The 19080-nt window shown below is 40.2% G+C and overlaps 1 protein-coding gene across 3 annotated transcripts in view; it reads right to left on the reverse strand.

Moving 5' to 3' along the window:
- Nucleotides 1–6042: 6042 nt before the first annotated feature.
- Nucleotides 6043–19080, reverse strand: part of Aebp2 (AE binding protein 2) — a 38657-nt gene continuing 25619 nt past the window's right edge. Inside the window, exons 6-9 of one of the 3 annotated variants that reach the window (XM_038318999.1) lie at nucleotides 15435–15502; nucleotides 13791–13904; nucleotides 10850–10876; nucleotides 6043–6280 (exon numbers count right to left, since the gene is read on the reverse strand). In XM_038318999.1, coding sequence (XP_038174927.1) covers nucleotides 6271–6280; nucleotides 10850–10876; nucleotides 13791–13904; nucleotides 15435–15502 — 219 coding nt within the window. In that variant the 3' untranslated portion in view covers nucleotides 6043–6270. Of the gene's footprint in view, nucleotides 6281–7807; nucleotides 10320–10849; nucleotides 10877–13790; nucleotides 13905–15434; nucleotides 15503–19080 lie in introns of those variants that run through there. The other 2 variants (XM_038319000.2, XM_038318998.1) reach the window with 2 other exon arrangements.

Genomic DNA, 19080 nt, shown 5'->3' on the forward strand with positions numbered 1-19080 from the left:
CAAAACCCAAACCAAAACAAGCTTAATGGTTATAGTAAGTACTCCGGAGAATTCTGGGTGTCTTTAGCTGCAACAGGGAAGCAAAGATGATGGAGGCCTGCAGACTTCTGCATCTTCCTTCCTACGCGAAGGAAATCAAACTGGTTACAAAGGAAGTCATAAAACACGAAGTGTTGAGCCTGGCATGGTGGGTACACACCTTCTGATGGAGGACAGTTATCTGTCTATGTTACTTTCATTGGTTAATTAATAAAGAAAACTGCCTTGGCTCTTTAAGAGAACAGAAAATTAGGTAGGCGGAGTAGACAGAACAGAATGCTGGGTAGCAGGCAGTGGGGAGAGGCTTCAGGCAGTTGCCATATGCAGTCTCCATGCTTCTCCTCTCCGAGATGGGCGCAGGTTAAGATCTCTCCTGGTAAGCCACACCTCGTGGTGCTACACAGATTACTAAATATGGGTTAAAGGAAGATGTGAGAATTAGCCAATTAGAGGCTGAAACTATGGGCCAGGCAGTGTTTAAAAGAATACAGTTTCCGTGTAATTATTTTGGGCAAAGCTAGCGGGTGGTGGGACACAGCCCGCCGCTCCATCTACAACCTTCAGTCCCAGCATGTGGGCGGCAAAGGCTGGGAGGTCTCTGTGAGTGTTCTCAGTGGGCTTTTAAAGAAATGGAATTTGTGGAATATTTTAAATGCTATCAGTTGATGTAATCATTTATAGGATTGTGAAAAAATTTAATCATGTGTATGTGAGTGGGTGTGAGCAAGCACCTATATCTGCCAGGAAACGGCAGTGGGTCCCCTGGACTGGAGTTAAACAGGCAGTTCTGAGCTACATGCTGGGGATGCTGGGGACCCAAACTGTAAAAATTATCTATCATCCTGGTTTTATCCCAAAATTATACACACACACACACACACACACACACACATTTGACAAACTCTAAAATAGAATCTTTCTGGTTTGGAACTAACTTGCTTCCAGAGGGCCCCTCCATCCAAAAACCCACACAATGAACTCCTATATATAGGAACAGAGTTTCTAAAGTTATATGGGATGCCTGGAACTCTACTGTGCTTTTCTGTCACTTAGCATTTCTCTCCTGTTCTGTATTTTACAAGGAAACAGAACTGAACCTCGGTCCTCACTCACGATCTCTCTCCAATGGTGCTCCGCCCCAGTCCTATCTACTTCTCGACTGTGACAGAAGAGTCTATGTTGCCAGGTAGGGCTTAATCGTGAGATCCTCCTGTCTCAGCCTCCTGAATATCTGGGATTACAGGTCTGAGCCAAGAGGTCCAGTTGCAAAATTTCTTAAGAGGGTTGTGATACGGATGTACTCCATCCCAGAGACACTCATTTAGTGCAGCCTTACAAAAATACATTTAAATACATGACCACTTGTCAAACAGGCATGCTTTGTTTGGGGATAGCAATCTGCAAGGAAGGCTGGCTTAGTTACCTGCCTACGCCTCCCAAATGTTGGGGTTACAGGCATACCTGGCTATATCTTGGGGTTCAGTCATTTGCTGGTATGGATTCAGGCAAGTTACCTGAGTTCCACTTGGAATGCTTACAACAGCTGTTCCAGAACAGTCAGGGCTACACAGAGAAACCCTGTCTCAAAAAGGAAAAAGTTACCTTACTCATTTCATGAAATTGTTACGGATTGGGTGAAGGATAAAAGCGTTAAGTTTCATACTTTTGCCAAGGGTTGGGTGAAATGGTCCTAGACAGTAGCGTCTGAAGTGTAGGAGGCTGAGCCCTTCCTTGGTCTAGCGCTCAACTGAGAAGGGCTGGTCCCCTTTCTCCAGCCACAGGAGTTACTTAAGACATGGGTCTGTTTGTTTCACTTTATCCTGATTTATCTTGAAGGTTTTCAGTTAGTTAGCGCTCATTAAATGTCTGGCAGTTCCTTGTGACCACTATCGACCAACCACTCCACACCAAATGTCATTTCCTATTTCAGGCAATGTCATTTTGATAAACTTAGCCCCAAGGAATTAAAAAAAAAAACTAGCCAAACTTATTAAAGGGCAAAAAGGTAATGTTTAGCTCAGGCTAATTTTCCGCCTATCCATATATTTAGGTAGGATTTCTGTCAGGTTTGAATATGCCACCTAGGAAGGCAAGACCTGTTTTAAGAATTTTGTTTTGTATCTTTGCACAAAGCTAAGAGGGACATTTTACTGTAACCTACTTTACCCTAGAATGTTTATATCCTATGTAAAAAGCTGACCAGATATGGTGTCGCGTGTCTTGTAAATGCTGGGAGGCAGGGATAGACAACTTCAAGAACAGCCTGGGAAACAGTTAATTTCCAAGTGAGCCTGTCCTAAAGACAGGGAAAGAAGGGAGGGAGGGAAGGAGGAGCGAAGAAAGGAGAAAAGGGGTAGGGAATGAGAGAAAAGGGGAGAGAAAACAGAAATCTCTTCCTGTGGGCTGAGACTTCATGACTTTTCCAGTGTTCCCAAATGTGATGTCAGAGTTCACTTTTTACACCTTGCAAAGTGGAGGACAGAGCCCTGGCCTCAGAGGGTCACAGAACTGCCTGACACTTGGCTTTTGGTATCTACTCCATATTTCCACACAACGTTAATGGTAGCTTATCCCCATTATTTCACAGGACTCAGGATGCTGACTTCAGTATGGATACACAGGACGGCAAGGCAGTTTTGATGCATGATTTGAACTATAGAGTGGTTTGTTCTTTCATCATCTGGCACTGGTAAGCATACCAGTTTATGGGGAGTAGGAGGGAGAAGTTAAGAAGCTGGGTGTGGTGGCGCACATCTTTCTTTAATCCTAGCACTAGGGAGGCAGAGGCAGGCAGAGTCTGAGTCCAAGGCTAGCCAAGGATACAAGACTTTGCCTCAAAACAAAACAAAAGAACCACAAAGTTGCACTAGGTCATAAGTTGCATCCCACCTGCTCCTTGGTTGTTTAGGTGTCCAAGGTTCTTACTAAGTTCTGCTTAAGCCCAGACTCACCCAGACTTCTACAGAGAGGGAAAATAATAAACTCTTAACAACGTGCAACGATCTTCCCAGACATAAACGAACAGGGAATCCCACCTTCTGTTGAACTCAGTCCTGACACTTGGCTGTCTCCTCAGCACTAAGATGGAAACCACCAGTCTCATTCCTAGAATGTCCTCTCCCCGCCCCCCCCCCCCCAAGCTGTGCACTGAGCTCCCAACACCAGCCAGTTGGTCTTTCCAGTTTAAAGCAAAGTGCCTTTGAGTCATCAGACTCTAACACTGAAGCAATTCCCAACAGCCGACTTCAAACAACACCCAAGACAACCACTTCTATAAGACAATTTTAGTGTGCATTGTGGGTTTAATGACAAAACCATCTCTATTCTACTTAGGTTTTTAAAGAGTCTTCTAACTGCATTTCATGATTCTCACTCAGCCTAATTTAATTCTGCAGCAGTTAGCATGACTGAGAGCGAATGGGTGATGGAATGTGTATGTGTGCATGCACGTGTGGGTGCTGGAATGTGTATGTGTGCATGCATGTGTGGGTGCTGGAATGTGTATGTGTGCATGCATGTGTGGGTGATGGAATGTGTATGTGTGCATGCATGTGTGGGTGGGAGGCCTGTGATCAAGGGTCTTCCTCAATCCCATTCTCCCTTATTTATTGGTTCAGGGTCTTCTCCCTAAACTTCTCACCAATTCATCTAGACTGGTAGGCTCCAGCCTCCTGAATAAAAAAGATAACAAGCACATAGTGCCATGCACAGCTTTTCATGTGGGCTGGGTGCTGGAGAACTGAACTCAGGTCCTCATGGATGCATAGCTGAGTCCTCCTCCAACCTGCCATAGCCCTTTAAATATATATAGCCAGATTTTAACTTTACTCTGCTAAACAAATTATAAAGTCCTTTCCTATGAACTCAGACTTAATCCAAGCATAACACTGCCCTTTTCTTTTTTTTGAAGTTTTATCATCCCCAGCACCTAGAATTATGTCTCCAATAGTATGCGAACAATGCACATCTTAATATTAAAAATCTAGTCTCTCGGTCTTTATTCTTGCTGTGCCCTGTGCTGGCGATTCTTTTCTCTTAGTGTCTGCACAGATTCTCAACTCCTTTATGGCTTTGATCACAAGAGCTTATGTCTACCTGTTTAAAAACCATACCACAAATTCACTTAGCCCCATTACTTTATAGCATTTGCATCCTGATGCCGTACCTCATTCACTTGAATACTGTCTGCCAACTCCCATCCACATACATCTAAAGCTCAAGAAGTTATTGGAGCCAGATAAAGTGGCAACATATTTTTTATCCCAGCACTCAAGAGGCTAAAGCAAAAAAACCTAAGTTCAAGGACAGCCTGAGTGTTGGGGGCGCACTGGGAACGCAGCTCAGTGGCGTGCTTGGCCCAAATTCAATTCCCACTATCAGAGGGATAAGGGGTAGGAATTCACTAAACCCAACTGAAAGGTTTTTCGAGGAAAGGTTTCTCTGCATATACTTTCCCTCCTTCAAGACAGGGTTTCCTCTATGTAACAGCCATGACTGTCCTGGAACTAGCTCCATAGACCAGGTTGGCCTCGAACTCTGAGATATGCCTACCTCTGCCTCCACCACCCGGCTGAAATCTATTTCTAAAATCTACAAAATGGACTGCTTTACTTCTGAGGATTCTATATATAGACATTATATATAATGTCTCATAGCACTGTTAGGGAAACAAGCTTGTTTCTAAGAACTACTTGCCCCAGTAGCTCCCATGTTGGAGTGTAGGGAAATCCATCCCAAATCACATTATCTAAAATCTGACAAGGCAGAGTGGTGCTTCAGCCAGAAACAGGGGTTTGGACAGGCTGAGCTACAGTGAACTTGTGTGACAGAAAATAGCTTGGGGTATAGCTCAATGGTAGCAGTAGCCTAAATGCACAGAGCTCCTGGCCCCAGCAATGCAAAACAAGTCAGCAAATTCTTATCTCTTCTGTTTTTAAATATTTAAGAAGGTCTTAAGTCAGAAGAGTCAGTTCAGCTGCTCTTTAATTTTACGACGCCTACTTCAACTACAACTGGCTCCGGGGGAAGTGGGAAGTCCAGTTTCCGCTACTGCCAACTCTTCTTAGTCATTCACTTGAGTGACAAGAACACTGAGCTCTTGAAAGAGCCCCACCTAGAATTCGAAAAGAAAATGAGACCCAAGTCATGAAAGCAGAAGGCAGGGCAAGTGGAGTATGATATGCATGAACAAATGTCACCATCAAGCCTTTCTCTGTGTATTATTCTGAAATGACGAGGTTGATTCCGGATACCATTCTCTCAGTTCTAACCTGTACCACGAGGTACAAGTTAGTTTTCATTGATGATGAGCAACAGCAAATTGTTTTTAAAATGTATGTGTTTGTGTAGGTTAAGTGCAAGCCCATGGAGTGCTGGATCCTGTGCGGCTGTAGTCACAGATGCCTATGAGCAGCCATCATAGGCACTAGAAAGGACTTCTGCAAAAGCAATATACTATTTTCCCCTAAACGTGTAGCCCAGGCTAGCCTCAAACTCATGATCCTCCTGCCTCCACCTCCTTCAGCACTCTTAACCACTGTCCACCCTTCCAGCCCTCTTTTTGTTCTATGATTTATGATACTTATTTCTGACTGCATGTTCACCGTTTTACTCAGTTTAGATCCACGTGTCATTAAGTGTGTGCTCCACCTTAATTACAATTCCAACCATATCCTTTTGTTCAGAAGTCAGATCACCAAGCTGACCTAGGAGAGGGCATATGCTGTGAGACAGACAACTGAGACACGCGATTATTTCCAGCCACCATGCTTGCACCAGTGGTCATCAGTGAAGAGAAGAGGACCTTAGAACCTTCCCGCACAACATCAGAGGTGTTCCCAGGTAACTCCCTGAAGATGCAGGCTGGAGGGAACTCCCTGGGAGAAGGCTCCAAGTGCACAGCCCTCGTGTGTTCTTTCCTAGTAGTATTCCCTAGCTACATAGATTCCCCAACCATGATTCAAGACTCCCCCAATGTAATCAAGAACCACAGGCATCCGAATATAAATTTGTGAAATTTTTCTTTACGAGAAACATAGAAGTCATTATAAAGTTGTAAGATTTCAAAAACAAGTTTTCTTCAGTCCAAAGAGTGTAAACAATAAAGAAAAGGAACATTGCAACAGAGGACAGCAAGGCTCTGCAGCCACGAAAATCACAGGCCAGGCAGATCCTCAGGACAGGGTTACTGGAAACGCCATTCACAGCAATTTCATCAAGGTCTTACTACTCTTAAAGGGTTCTGCCAAAAACAAGTATTTTTAATGAGATTAAATAAATCAAAATAATTACATTACAACTGAGTTCATGAAATGTAACATCAGTAATCCGTCACATTGAGGATGTTTAGGTTTCCAAGCACAGGTCCCTTTGTTAAGTCTGTATGTAAATGCAGACATCAACCCCTACCCTCAGCCCTAGTGTCTTCTGCCTGTAGTTCTCCACCGCAACTTACTACAACACATTCCTCTTTACAGCTCACCAAGTGACACACACTTTATTTTCTGTTGAATATAATCCTGGCACAGACTGTGCGGGTCAAACACTGAAGACAACTTCACAGCGATATTGAACACACATTTGTCATCATCTTGCTCGCTCTGAAAAACCATCTGGTACAGCAGGGTCTGACCTAGAAAATAACTCCCGCACTAAACTGCTTACAGCCTTTTCCAGATTAACAAAGCCACGTGTGGCACTGTACAAGCTTGACTTGGGAAAGAGATCACACTAGGTAAGTTTTGTTTGTAAATTTTAACAATTTAGAAAAATCAGAATACAACATTTCATGCCTATATTTTAAGGCTCATAGGCTCAAAAGGAAACATTAGAAATTACAAAATATTCTCATCTTTTTTATTACAAATAAAAACTCTGCAAATGATATTTATATTAAAGCTGCAATGTTAGAATTGCAAAATGCCCTACACCAGGTCACAAGATTCAACAATTAAGGAAATATATTTATGCACAAACACTTTCCAATTTTTTATTATTTTATGAAATGGAATAGAAAAATATCTTAAATTAAAACCCCACAAAGTGCCATTCCTCTAAAAAAAAAACCCTCCAAATAATATATGGTTTTAATTATTCTTTATAAATAACCTCTCTATATATATTAATATGTATATGTATTTCTGCAACCTGAGGCCTCCTTAGACACATCAACATGTCAGGCTTTGCATTACAAATCTAAATAGGCTAACATTTGGTTTACCTTTAGAACTTATACGAGGATTATAAACATAAAAAATTAAAGCTGTGACTACAAAGCCACTCAGAGTATTTAAACTAGCTCTCAACCACATTTACCCATTCTGATATTCACTCAATATTAAATATTATCTCATATCTACTGTTAACCATGCATCAAGAAAAATAACTCAAAACACATTTAAACTATGGCAAATCCTACCATCTGTGTGTTTAAAATTTTACTGGTATGTCTCTTTACTTGGGGGTGGGGCAGACAGGACAGCTTCAGAGCTCTCTCCTCATGCCATGTGGATCCCAGGATGGAACTCAGACCGTTAGGCCTGTCACCAAGCACCTTTACTGTTGAGCCACTTCGATGGCCCCTACTTTATTAATATGTAAGACAGAGGGGGGAAAACTATAGCTATGAACATTTTTTGGTTTGTTCTGACTCAAGGTCACACTCTGGGCTTTAACTCCTGGTAATCCTCCTGCTTTGTCCTCCCAATTGCAGGCTTAGTCAGTGATCCCAGCTTTCTACTGTCAATGAGTTAGACACATTTGAAAATACTTGAGGGTTAATTATTTTCCACTTTATTTTCCTTTCATCTGAAATTCAGAATTAATGTGTAACTACATTAGTGTATGAAAAGGTTTAATAGAAAAATAAAGAACTTTAAAATTTTACAATATTTCGTATTTCAAGATTCTTTAGATAAAACCAATGTTACTTGTGGTTGAAACACAGAATCCGATTTACAGATTCTCACTTAATCCCTGTAAGAAAAAAACACAGTTGGTAAAATGGTGGGTTCTCAACAATATTAAGAAATCCAACATGAAAGCTCCACCCAAACACCATGTGTCTCTGGTGCCCATGGGAGTGCTTCTGCAAAGTATATGAGACGGCGTTCTCGGGAGCTTAGTTAGCACTGTGCGCACTAACAATGTCACAACACTGCCGTATTAAGTACAAATAAATTGTATGGTCTAGGTTTACTGCTCCAAAATTTATCAGCTACGCAAGAAAAGAACAAACATTTTTTTATGATGCAGACACTACCTCAGGCTTGCAGGCCCCTGAGGTCTCATTACTCCAGAATGAAGGGGAAAAAATCAAGTAACATACATGAAAATGAATAAATGTGCCTGTGGGCTACAGACTGTCCAATGCTGGATGGACTAGACATGGATTTGTAAACAGAAACATAAGCCTCGGCCCACCACAAAGTGTCATGTGGGCACAGGAAGAGCACACAGAGCTGAGGAAGAAGAAACATTAATGAACATTACAGACTAAAATGTCCACACTTTCCAATCAGACTTGAATGTGTGTCTAAGTATGCATACATACAAGCTATACAACTAGCTTGCTTACTCCATAGTCTTCTTGGTGTGCTAGTAACAGTGTCAAACCCACATCACATCACAAGGGACCATGAATAACTGAGTACTCAGAGGCTAATCATAACCAGCAATATGGTTTTGACATCTAAATTTTTCTATACAATGACAGTAACTAATCTGCTCTATATACACTAAAGAATGTTGGATGTGTATTTCCAGATGTCATCTGAAAATTAAATTGAATTGTTACAATTTGAAGCTAAATGTGATTTGCTTTGTTTTATTAGAAAAAATACTCAAGCAAAGTCTACAATCATCGGTCAATTAAGAACATGAGACAGTAAAATAAAAATACAGGTACAAACTCTATGTCTGAAACACTTCTATTTGGCAATGTTATAACAAACCAAAATTTAAAAGGAACAAAGGAGATTGCAGAGTACTTCGCAGATATAGAATAAAACAAATGATGAAGTGCTTAAGCAAAAGAAAAGAAAAATAGTAAGAACACACTGCTTTTCTTCTTCTGAAAATAGACTCCCATTTGCTACAGAGCACATTAGACGGCCGTTCCAGAGTGTCCTCATTGGCAGTGCTTTCCCATGGGTCCCTCAGCGTCGATGACTCTTTCCATGTCTATGTCTTTCCCCCTGTCCTGTTCAAGCCTCCAATACTTTTAGTACCTTTTCTGTGTGTGGTTTTTCTTTTTAAAGCAAATGAGAAATGATCATGGAACCCTTCCCATTTTGGAACCAAAGGTTTAATTTTATATTGTTGTCTACTTTCTTTTAAAAAATTGAGTGTAAAAACTGCTGGTTTGCCTGTCAGTGCAGGAGTGGGAACTCCCGAGGAGGCGCGCTTCTGCAGTCTAACTGCACAGCACGTGTTTTACAGGATGTGCTCCCACAGTGGGAACAACCACCCAGTCACTGTCAGGGGAGGGCCACGACCCCCCAGGAGACGGTCTGGAAGGACGTCCAATGCTTTGTTCTTAGACATTAACAGTAGTACACAGTCCCTTCCGTCTGCAAAGACATCTCTTGTTAAAGGTGCTTTGTTAGCAATCCCTCTGGCAGCACTAGTGAGTTACAATTTCCTTCAATATTATTTCTACCATAATATATACACCGACTTTCATGCCTCTAAAAAACATCTACAGTACATTTCATAATAGAAAAATATATTACAAATCTGCTCAATTATTTACAAGCAACACTCTATTATCTCTATGCGACATTTGTTTGATACAGTACTGACAAGTTACACATATTTTCCATTTCTGTAAAGTTAAAAAAATTCCATATGGCTTCTTGCTTGCCAAGCAAGAAAGTGATTTTATTTTCCTTTTCAAAACCAACTTTGGTGCATAAAAGATTCGGTTTGAAGATACTTTAAAAAAAATACTTTTTTTCTTTTACATTAAGAAAAAAAAAACTCAAAAAACCAACACTCAGGAAAAAAAATTAGAGTCATAGGTTAAGTGAAAATATGAAGATTATTCAAATAATTTGAAATTGCGGTTTTTTTCAAAAACCATTAACAAGAGTAGTTATGTAGGTAAATATAACACACTGTACCCCATGAAAGACCCTACGCCTGAAAAGGGAGCCAACAGACATACGGCAACACTCTAATAGTAATTCTCAGACCTAATTCAATAGACGAATTTTTAGTTGATTGCAAATGTCGTTCACTGTTTGCTTAAATACAAACTGAACATTTTTCTTATCAGAGTTCTGCAAAAGAACACAAATGGCAACCAATCACATCTATTTATCATAACTGAAAGATTATCTCTCGGTAATTTCCACTGTCTAGATATTTTCTATTAGGACTTTAAATCAATACACACTGTCAAGATAAGTATCTTACAGTGCTTTCGGTATTTTTAAGGTCAATTGTTTGTCTTTCCAATAAAACTACTGTAATCACTAAAGGGAAGAAAAAAAAGCAGCTTAAGCAGCGAGCGCAAGCATGCAAAGCCTTTCAGAAGCTGTTCAACTGAGTTGCCAGAGTGTCTGCGCAGTCTCCCACAGAGCCATTCCATGACATGTGGACTACAGTAATATATTAATATATTCCACAGAAGACCTACTTCATTCACAGAATGTCCACACTAAGCATAAATATTACTCTAAATACTGGACTTAAAAATAAAAGAGGAAGGGGTTGACTCTAATGTGCAACTTTCCCTAAGCCCATTGTCAGTGACTAAGACTGCAGGTGGCCCCGCTTGTTTGCTTTTATGTATTTATGTATGCTTTACCTCTTCAACCTCTTCTGTGGCATTGTTCTAGAAAAAGAAAAAGAAAGAGAAATTCTTTATTCAATTGAATCAAAAAACAGTGAGTACTTCCACAGAAACATTAAAAATCCTTGTAGATCTGAACGCAGTGATGATGACAGGTATTTCCAAGCCTTCAGTCCCAACTACTCAAGACTGAGGTAGGGGAGTACTTGAGCCCAGGATTTCAAGAATATCTGAGGCATCATAGAAAAACCCTATCCCAGGAAACAAACATATATTAAAAACAAAAGTAATTATTTCTAAAATGTACAGGTATAATGAATATAAATTTATTTACATGTTTTTAATAAAAATCTCTATAATCTGATGTTTCTATTTATCAAGAGTTCCACATCTAACAAACATTTTTAACTACTACTTTAAATGTATATTTAAATTTCAAAGAAATGCTCTTATAGTTTCATTGCAAATAAAGTGTGTATTTCTAGTGGAACAGTAATACTTTCATTTTGAGATGTATATTAGCAAGACATCATTCCTCAAAAAGCTGAAATAATGGTTTTCCAGTCAAATTCCAGACCCTTAAACCCTAATCACACCAAGAAACACCCAATCCTTTATGAATGCACTACATTAAAGTACCCTCTCTGTTCCAACTTCCAGAAGAGAAGAAGCACCAAAGACAAAATTCAGTGCTAAGGTTTGAGGGGGAAGGGGTTCATTTTGGCTGGTTGTTTTCACAGCTAACGTACAAGCCAGATGTGCTGAGGCATGCCTATAAACCAAGTTACTTGGGAGACTGAGGCAAGAGAATGTGGAATTCCAGGATAGTCTGAGCTACATAAAAGCACCTCATGTCTTAAGAACGTCCTCATTTCCCAAGAAACCTTTTAAAAAACAGAAGAATCAAATATCTTGAACCAGCTAACCTTGCTTCTATCAACTATTTCTGAATATAAATTCCGAGCATGGAGAATATTTTAAATCATCTTCACTAACACATCTAAACTGCTTTGTACAAAGCACAATAGCACAAAAATAAGTTGATGTGTGAAGAAAGAAGAAAGAGAACACAGATTAGAAGCATGGGGACGCATCCCAACTGTCAACTCTGAGGGTGTTTACAGCCAGTTCTAAGACGGCTCTCCCACAACACTGTTCTCCTAGGTGCAGTTTCAATCACCCCCAGTCAGCAGAAGTGAACTCCCAACCATCTTTCTCTTAAAGTATGACTTTCCCATATTCTTGGTATGATTTCCTCAATATTCTCTCCTTTACAATCTATCCCATTCTTCAAAGAACATGCTTCATTTCAATACAGCACCTTCCACAAAGGATATTTATAAAGGCGGAAAGCAGGGAAAGCTCAAGAGCCCATGAATGTTATAACTTTGCTCTCTAAAGAATGTCTCAAATAAGAATCCTGACACACTGAACAGCATCATAACCAGGAGAGTCACAGGAGGAGCAGAGCCTCTGAAGGTATTTTTGATTACTGTCTTAGGGACAAGGCTATAAACAAGCTGGATGCTGGGTCCCGCAGTTTAATCCCCATTACTCTAACCTATACTACTCCAAAACAGCTCATTTATGACAGTTAAAAAATATGCCAGGTGGTGGCGGCACACACCTTTACTCTCAGGGAGGAGGGGGCAGGTGGATCTCTGAATTTGAAGGCCAGCCTGATCTACAGGACAGCAAAACATTCAGGAATTATCAGTATCATATCTGACTTCTGGCCAACCCATTCTCATGAGAAAAACATTAAATGTGTCTTCGTTTTAAAAATATGAAGTCAAGTGCCTTTTTAATCACTGGTTTAAACACCCAAACAGTCAGTCTGTTATTTGGATACAGCATTCAAGTGTGACCTTGGACTTCCTACTGCAGTTTCCAATCTACATTGACACCAGACAGGCTGCTGTGCTGAGTACTAAGCACTTACAAAAGTGACTTCTCACCTAAGAAAAACTCCTGGCCACTTCTCTTCCTAGCGCCACCATCTAGAAGAGCCAGGTCAACCAAGCTTAGAAACAGGAGCCTCTGAAATACTTAAGAAGCACACTGCTACTTAAATTGCTCTTTGGAAAAGTTTGTGGAGAAAGGAAATGAAATACATGGCATTTAGGACACATTCATTTTATTCTCTGGCCCACAAAATTCTGATTTAAATACCGATAACCACATCTGTTTAAATTAAGGTTTACATTTATTAACAGGTTTGTGAGCATATCTGAGTGAGTGACGATCATATGTGCACTGGTGTCCATGGGGTCAGGAGGTATGAGATTCCCCTAGAGCCAGAGCTAATGTGGGTGCTTAGAACTAACCTGTGGTCCTCTGCAAAAGCAGCCATTTTCCCAGCCTCAGTATCACATTTTCAAAATAATTTCAGAATACTTATGTATCATAATCTAAGCCATTCAAAATAAATTTAGAATTAAACATGCATATAAACTTTATCAAAATACTGTTTCTGGATTCTAAAACTCTTAGCTCTTTGTGATATCACACCCACACTTTTAAAAAGCACGGAATACCAATGTGTTATAAATGCCCCCAAACTACTGGTGAAGCAGCACTGACTACATAGCAAGTCTGGGTAGCCTGAGCTACATAAGACCCTGATCCCCACAAACCCTGTACCCCTCAAAAAAGTAAATAAAAAAATACTACAAAGTCTATTGGACAGAGAAACCCAGAACAAGTTGATGGTTTCAAGTCCAAAAATCTACCCTCTCGAAGTAGATTCTAAAGGTAGAATCATCAACATGATTTTGAGCATTCTGATGAAAGATGCTAAGTTAGCCATGTCTAGGTAAAATGAAAACAAAAGCTCAGCATTTTGGATAAGGAGTAGTCAATATGTACTGAAAAATCAACCCCAACTTATGCAAAATTTAGAAAACTTCAAGATAGCAATTCAAAATGGAAAGCATATTGTCATGAAATCAATTACCTGTAAATGTTTGGGTCCAACAGCAAGGCAGTATCTTTGGGCAGCTTTGATAAATGAACTACTTTAGTTTTTAACTGATGTCGTTCACTTTCATTCACCCACACATCTGGCAGACTATGAATTAAAGAAAAGCCAATAATTTGCAATTGTTCCAAATTAATTGTCCCTTGGTCTTCATACTCCCTAGGCTTTCCTGTCCCTTTCTTTGACAGGGACACCTATGTACTTCTGCAAAGACAATGTGTCAGGCCATCTATATTCAGGAGCCAGACACAGACTGCAGCACACAGTAGGGTGGACTAGGAATTTGTATAATGTGGCTTCTAACTGAGAGAAATTAATGAAAATCTAACTATTTCTTCACTAACAAAGGAAAACTCCATCAATCCATGAGCTCAGCAGTACAGCAAATACCAAGAGTACCAAGGACAGAGAGTCCCCCTCATGAGACTGAGCCCATATTGAAAGGAAAGAAAATAAAATGTATATGTAACCAAATTGTGAATTTGAAGATATTTAATCTTACAGAACATTCAAAGTACTTTAATATCTATACTGTTCAAAGTCCACAATAGTAGGATAATAAAAGCATTTAAATTTGACATGTTTTTAAAGATTTGTTTTTATATGTATGAGTGTTCTGTGTGTCTATCTGTGTACTTACTATGCGTGTGCCTGGTGCCCTGGGAGGTCACAAGATTATGAAAAGTGTGAGGAGCCATGTGGTTGTTGGGTATCAAAAAGCTCCTCAAAGATCATCATCAACAAAGAATAAATCTAAAAATATTTTTATAAAATCAGTATCAAACAAGGAAGACATGGTAGTACAAGCCTTGAAATAGAAAACAGAAGAGGCAAGAACTCAAAAACTGCCTAGGTTCCATATGACCTTGTCTCAAAATCCCTTCCCTCCCTCCAAAAAAAAAAAGAGAGAGAGAAAGAAAGAAAAACAATCAGTACAAGTACAACAAGTACAAGGCAGACATAGTGGCTAACATCTACAATCCCATCACTTAAAAAGGCAGAGGCAGGAAGTTCATGAGTTCACCGATAGTGGGTTAAATGAAGAGACCTTATCTAAATGAAAACTTCCGATAGTTGCATGGATGTTACCCATGAGCAGCTTTCTGAATGAATGCAAGACCCACTTGACAGAGATGGTTAATGCTGGCCTCCTAACCTGGCCAGGCAGCCATGGAAGAAGGGGTCAGAAGCCCCAGGGAGAACCTGCTGCTAATCTTTACTGAGGGGACAGCTATCAAGCTGCCCTGAAGTTATACACACTGACTAGTGCTCCTCTTAGCCCTCATAAGAAGCTTCCTTATGAAGTGGGTGCAGTGAACTAAAAAAAGTATAAAAAGCTCCTAGAACATTCAGCTGCCAACTCAACAACCTCAAAGCACAGTACGATTCAATTTCTCTTAAGATTTCTATTTTAATAAATTAAATAGTTTTTACATTCAAGATTTTGAGACAGGGTTTCTCTGTGTAACAGCCCTGGTTGTCCTGGAACTTATGTTCTAGAGCAAGCTGGCCTCAAACTCAGAGACCTCCCTGTGTCTGCCTCTCAAGTGCTGGGATTAAAGGTGTGTGTCACCTTCAGCTGGCAAAATAAAATTTCTTACACACAGTGAAAACACTTACATGTCTTCAGGCGTCCAATGAAGCAAGAGCTTTATCTTTCCAGATTCTTCCTTTCTCTTAGCTATTACCTAGTAACATTACAAAAAGAAAGAAAGGACAAAAACTATGAGACACCATTTTTCTACACTATTAGGAAGAACTTGAAGTGGCCATGCAGCAGCAAAGGCACTGCCGCCACAAAATTCTTGTCATTCTGCTTTGTACACTCCAACCTCTTCCCATAACACTGAAATCGCCATAGGCTTGCACTAATATGAAAACACCGAAACATATACTCATGATTTTAAAATAAATAAATGAATTTTTAAAATTACAAAACAAATGTTAAAGCAACTAATGGCTGTCAAGATGAATCAGCAGTTAAAAGCACTTTCTACAAAAGCTGAGTTTGACCCTTGATCTACATGGGAGAAAGTGAACAAACTCAAGTGTCTTCTGATCTCTACAAGGGGAGATGAACAGAACAAAAAACAAAGAAGCAATAATTAATGCCAGAAACCAGGCTTAGTGGCACACACCTATAATCCCAAGCAGGAGGGTCAAGGAGTTCAAGTCTATTCTTGGCTACATGGTTAGCTTCTACATAACCTGGGCTACAGGAAACCCAAAACTGCTGCAAAGAAAAAGATCTACTCTACAACTGAGACATCTTTCTGCTGGGTTTCTACTGCTGTTCTCGGTGGGCCAATTCATCTTTAAGTCTACCCCTAAGTAACCTATGGATCTAGTCAGTGTATTAAACCACGGTCACATTAGCAGTCTGAAAACCAATGTCCACTCTAACATTGATGCTTTAGCTTGTTTTGTTACAATGTGCCAAATACCATTTACCAAATTCAAGTTACAAATATCCAAATAATAATACAATGTTATTCTGAAAACATACAGAAACTGAAAAGAGAACTTTAAATAAAAACAGTTACTTCCTCCATTATATAAAAACTGGTGGTTGAATAAATCCCTAATTTTAGACTTGGCAATTAATGATAAAGCTCAAAAGTAGATTTGGAAGTACTAAAGCAGAACCCTACAAATGACAGAACAACATAAGCCAAGCAAGCACAGTAACCCAACTGGAAATGAGGGTTCTGCTGACCTCTTCTGGAGAAAACTTCAATTAAGACATGCATTAGCACACGAAAGCAGTCTAAACTGTTTCATGACCACTAAGGTTATTTCCTATGACAGTTACAGGGAAATTTACATTTGAAGTTTGTATTAAGCATTTTCACTTAAAGTAGATGTTTAAGATGTTCTGAGATGGTATCTTGTTATGTAAACCTGGCTGACCCAGAACTCAAGAGATTCATTTGCCTCTGTCTCCCTAATGATCAGATTAAATGTGTTGCTTCCTGGTGAGTGTGCGTGTCTCTGTGTTTTAGCAGGAAGCCAAAGTCTGTATAGACTGTAATTAAATATGTGATTCACTAAACCTGACATGGGAGGGAGGGACGCGCATATGCAGTGAGGGTTTGTGTATATGCGTGAGTACGTGTTGTTTTAGCAGGAAGTTGAAGACTCAAGTTTGAAGCCAGCCTGTGTAGACTGTGATTAAATGTGCTTCATTAAACCTTACAAGGGCAAGGGGTGCACGTGCAGTGAAGGTGTGTGCACGATGCATGTGTGCAGTGTGTGTTTTAGCAGGAAGCTGAAGTCTGAAGTTTGAAGCCAGCCTGTGTAAACTGTGTTCCAAACTTTTTTCTTATTTAAAGGTGGCTTATAATTAACACACTGGTATCCACTGAAGTACCACCTTGAGAACTTGCTCTCTAATTCACGAGGATGCCCTGCCCATCACTGGCTTTCCCAGGCAGGTTCAGTTGATGCCCTCTCCACCCTCTTCTCAGGCTGGGGCTTATGTTCATGGACTTACAGGTTTGCACTGCTCAATGCTCAATTACTAAGCATACAAGAGACACGAGAATGCCATTAATTTCCTATCATTCTTTTTTTTTCTTTTCTTTTGGAGAAGCAGGATCCCTATTTTCTCCTAGTGAGCCTAAGTGTTATCAAAATGATAGGGATATTTAATTGGGGTTATTTACACACGCAATACATAGAAAAAAACAATCGACCAATCAAAAAAAATATGGGGCATGCATGTGTTCAACACCCACCCACACACACACTCACTCACTCAATAAGGTGTCTTCCTCAATTGTTTATCATATTACTTTTAAATAGTTTTTTAAGGTCAGGATTGGTGAAGCACACTTTTTGTTACTGCTGTCTGTTTTTAAGACAGGGTTTCTCTGTGTAACAGTCCTGACTGTCTTGTAACTCATTTGGCAGACCAGGCTGGTCTTGAGCTCACAGAGTTCCTCCTGCTTCTGCCTCCCAAGTGCTTCCTTCCTCTCTTTCTCTTGTGTCTCTGTCTCTCTTCCTCTCTCTATTTGCTATGTGCACTTAGTTCTCTTCTAACATATGGGGCTCCGGGATCAAACTCAGCCTGTTCGGCTCGGCAGCAGAGCTCTCACCACTAGGCTGTCCTGCCAGCTTTCCACTGCATTAGTTTTGTTGTTGCTGGGTTGTCTGCACAGTGCCTTTTGAGATAGGGATTCTCACTTAGCCTGGAACTCACTGACTGGCAGACTGGGTGCTCAGTGAGCTCCAGGAACCCTGCTCGTCTCACTCAGGCCTTAAATCTACCTTTCCTCTTGCGCTTAACAAGATTAAACGTCGGCTCTAAAAAAGCTGCAGAGAAACCCTGTCTCGAAAAACCAAAAAAAAAAAAAAAAAAAGATTAAACGTCAATTAACTTGTTATCAAACCAGAATCTAGGATCTATACATATTAGAAAAAATTTAAGTGGGGCAGTGGCAGCTCACAAGGAAGGCAGAGACAGAGGCAGGCGGATCTCTGTAAGGCCAGCCTGGTCTACAGAGCAAGAGTTCCAAGACAGCCAGGGCTACACAAGAAACCCTGTCTAGAAAAACACAATAAAACAAAACCAGTAGGTTCCATAGGCTGGGCACAGAAGCATAGGTGACTCGCTCCGCTCATTTCCCCACATCTCTCACGTATCTCTGACTTCATTTATACTATCTTGTTTTTTAAGCATAGTCAAACCTGAAATACTATCAACAACTCAAAGTGTTTTCCTTAACCTCTGGAGCTATGACATTCATCCCTCAAAAACTGAGTGAAACAAATGTCATTATAGGAGATAAAGTGAGATGCCAATCTATGATCTACTCCAACAATTAATACTTCAAATCTTCATTTTGCTGAAATGGAAAGCAAAAGTTGCCCAATTCTAGCTTATGTGTTTCAAAATGAAAACTAAACTAGAGAATGGTAATTGGTAAAGACACTTGCTGCATAAGCCTGGCGATCTGAATGTCATCCTTACAAACTATAAAGGTGAAGGAAAGAACTCTGCCTCCTCACATGCATCACAGTATGTGCACTCGCATATATATCACAACTCTGTACAATCAAGATTTCTACCAGAGAGAGAGAGAATGACCACAAACCACAAGAGGGTGTTGGTTCCCATGGAGTTGAGTTACAGATGGCTATGAGCCACCTGACACGATGCCAGGTCCTCTGCAAGAACAGCAAGCACTCTTAACTACTGAGCCATCTCTCCACAGCACCAATCATAATTTTAAAAGACAAAATTACACATTCATTTTTCCAAGAA

The sequence above is a fragment of the Arvicola amphibius genome, chromosome 2, assembly GCF_903992535.2.
Source record: "Arvicola amphibius chromosome 2, mArvAmp1.2, whole genome shotgun sequence".
Lineage (NCBI taxonomy): Eukaryota > Metazoa > Chordata > Mammalia > Rodentia > Cricetidae > Arvicola > Arvicola amphibius.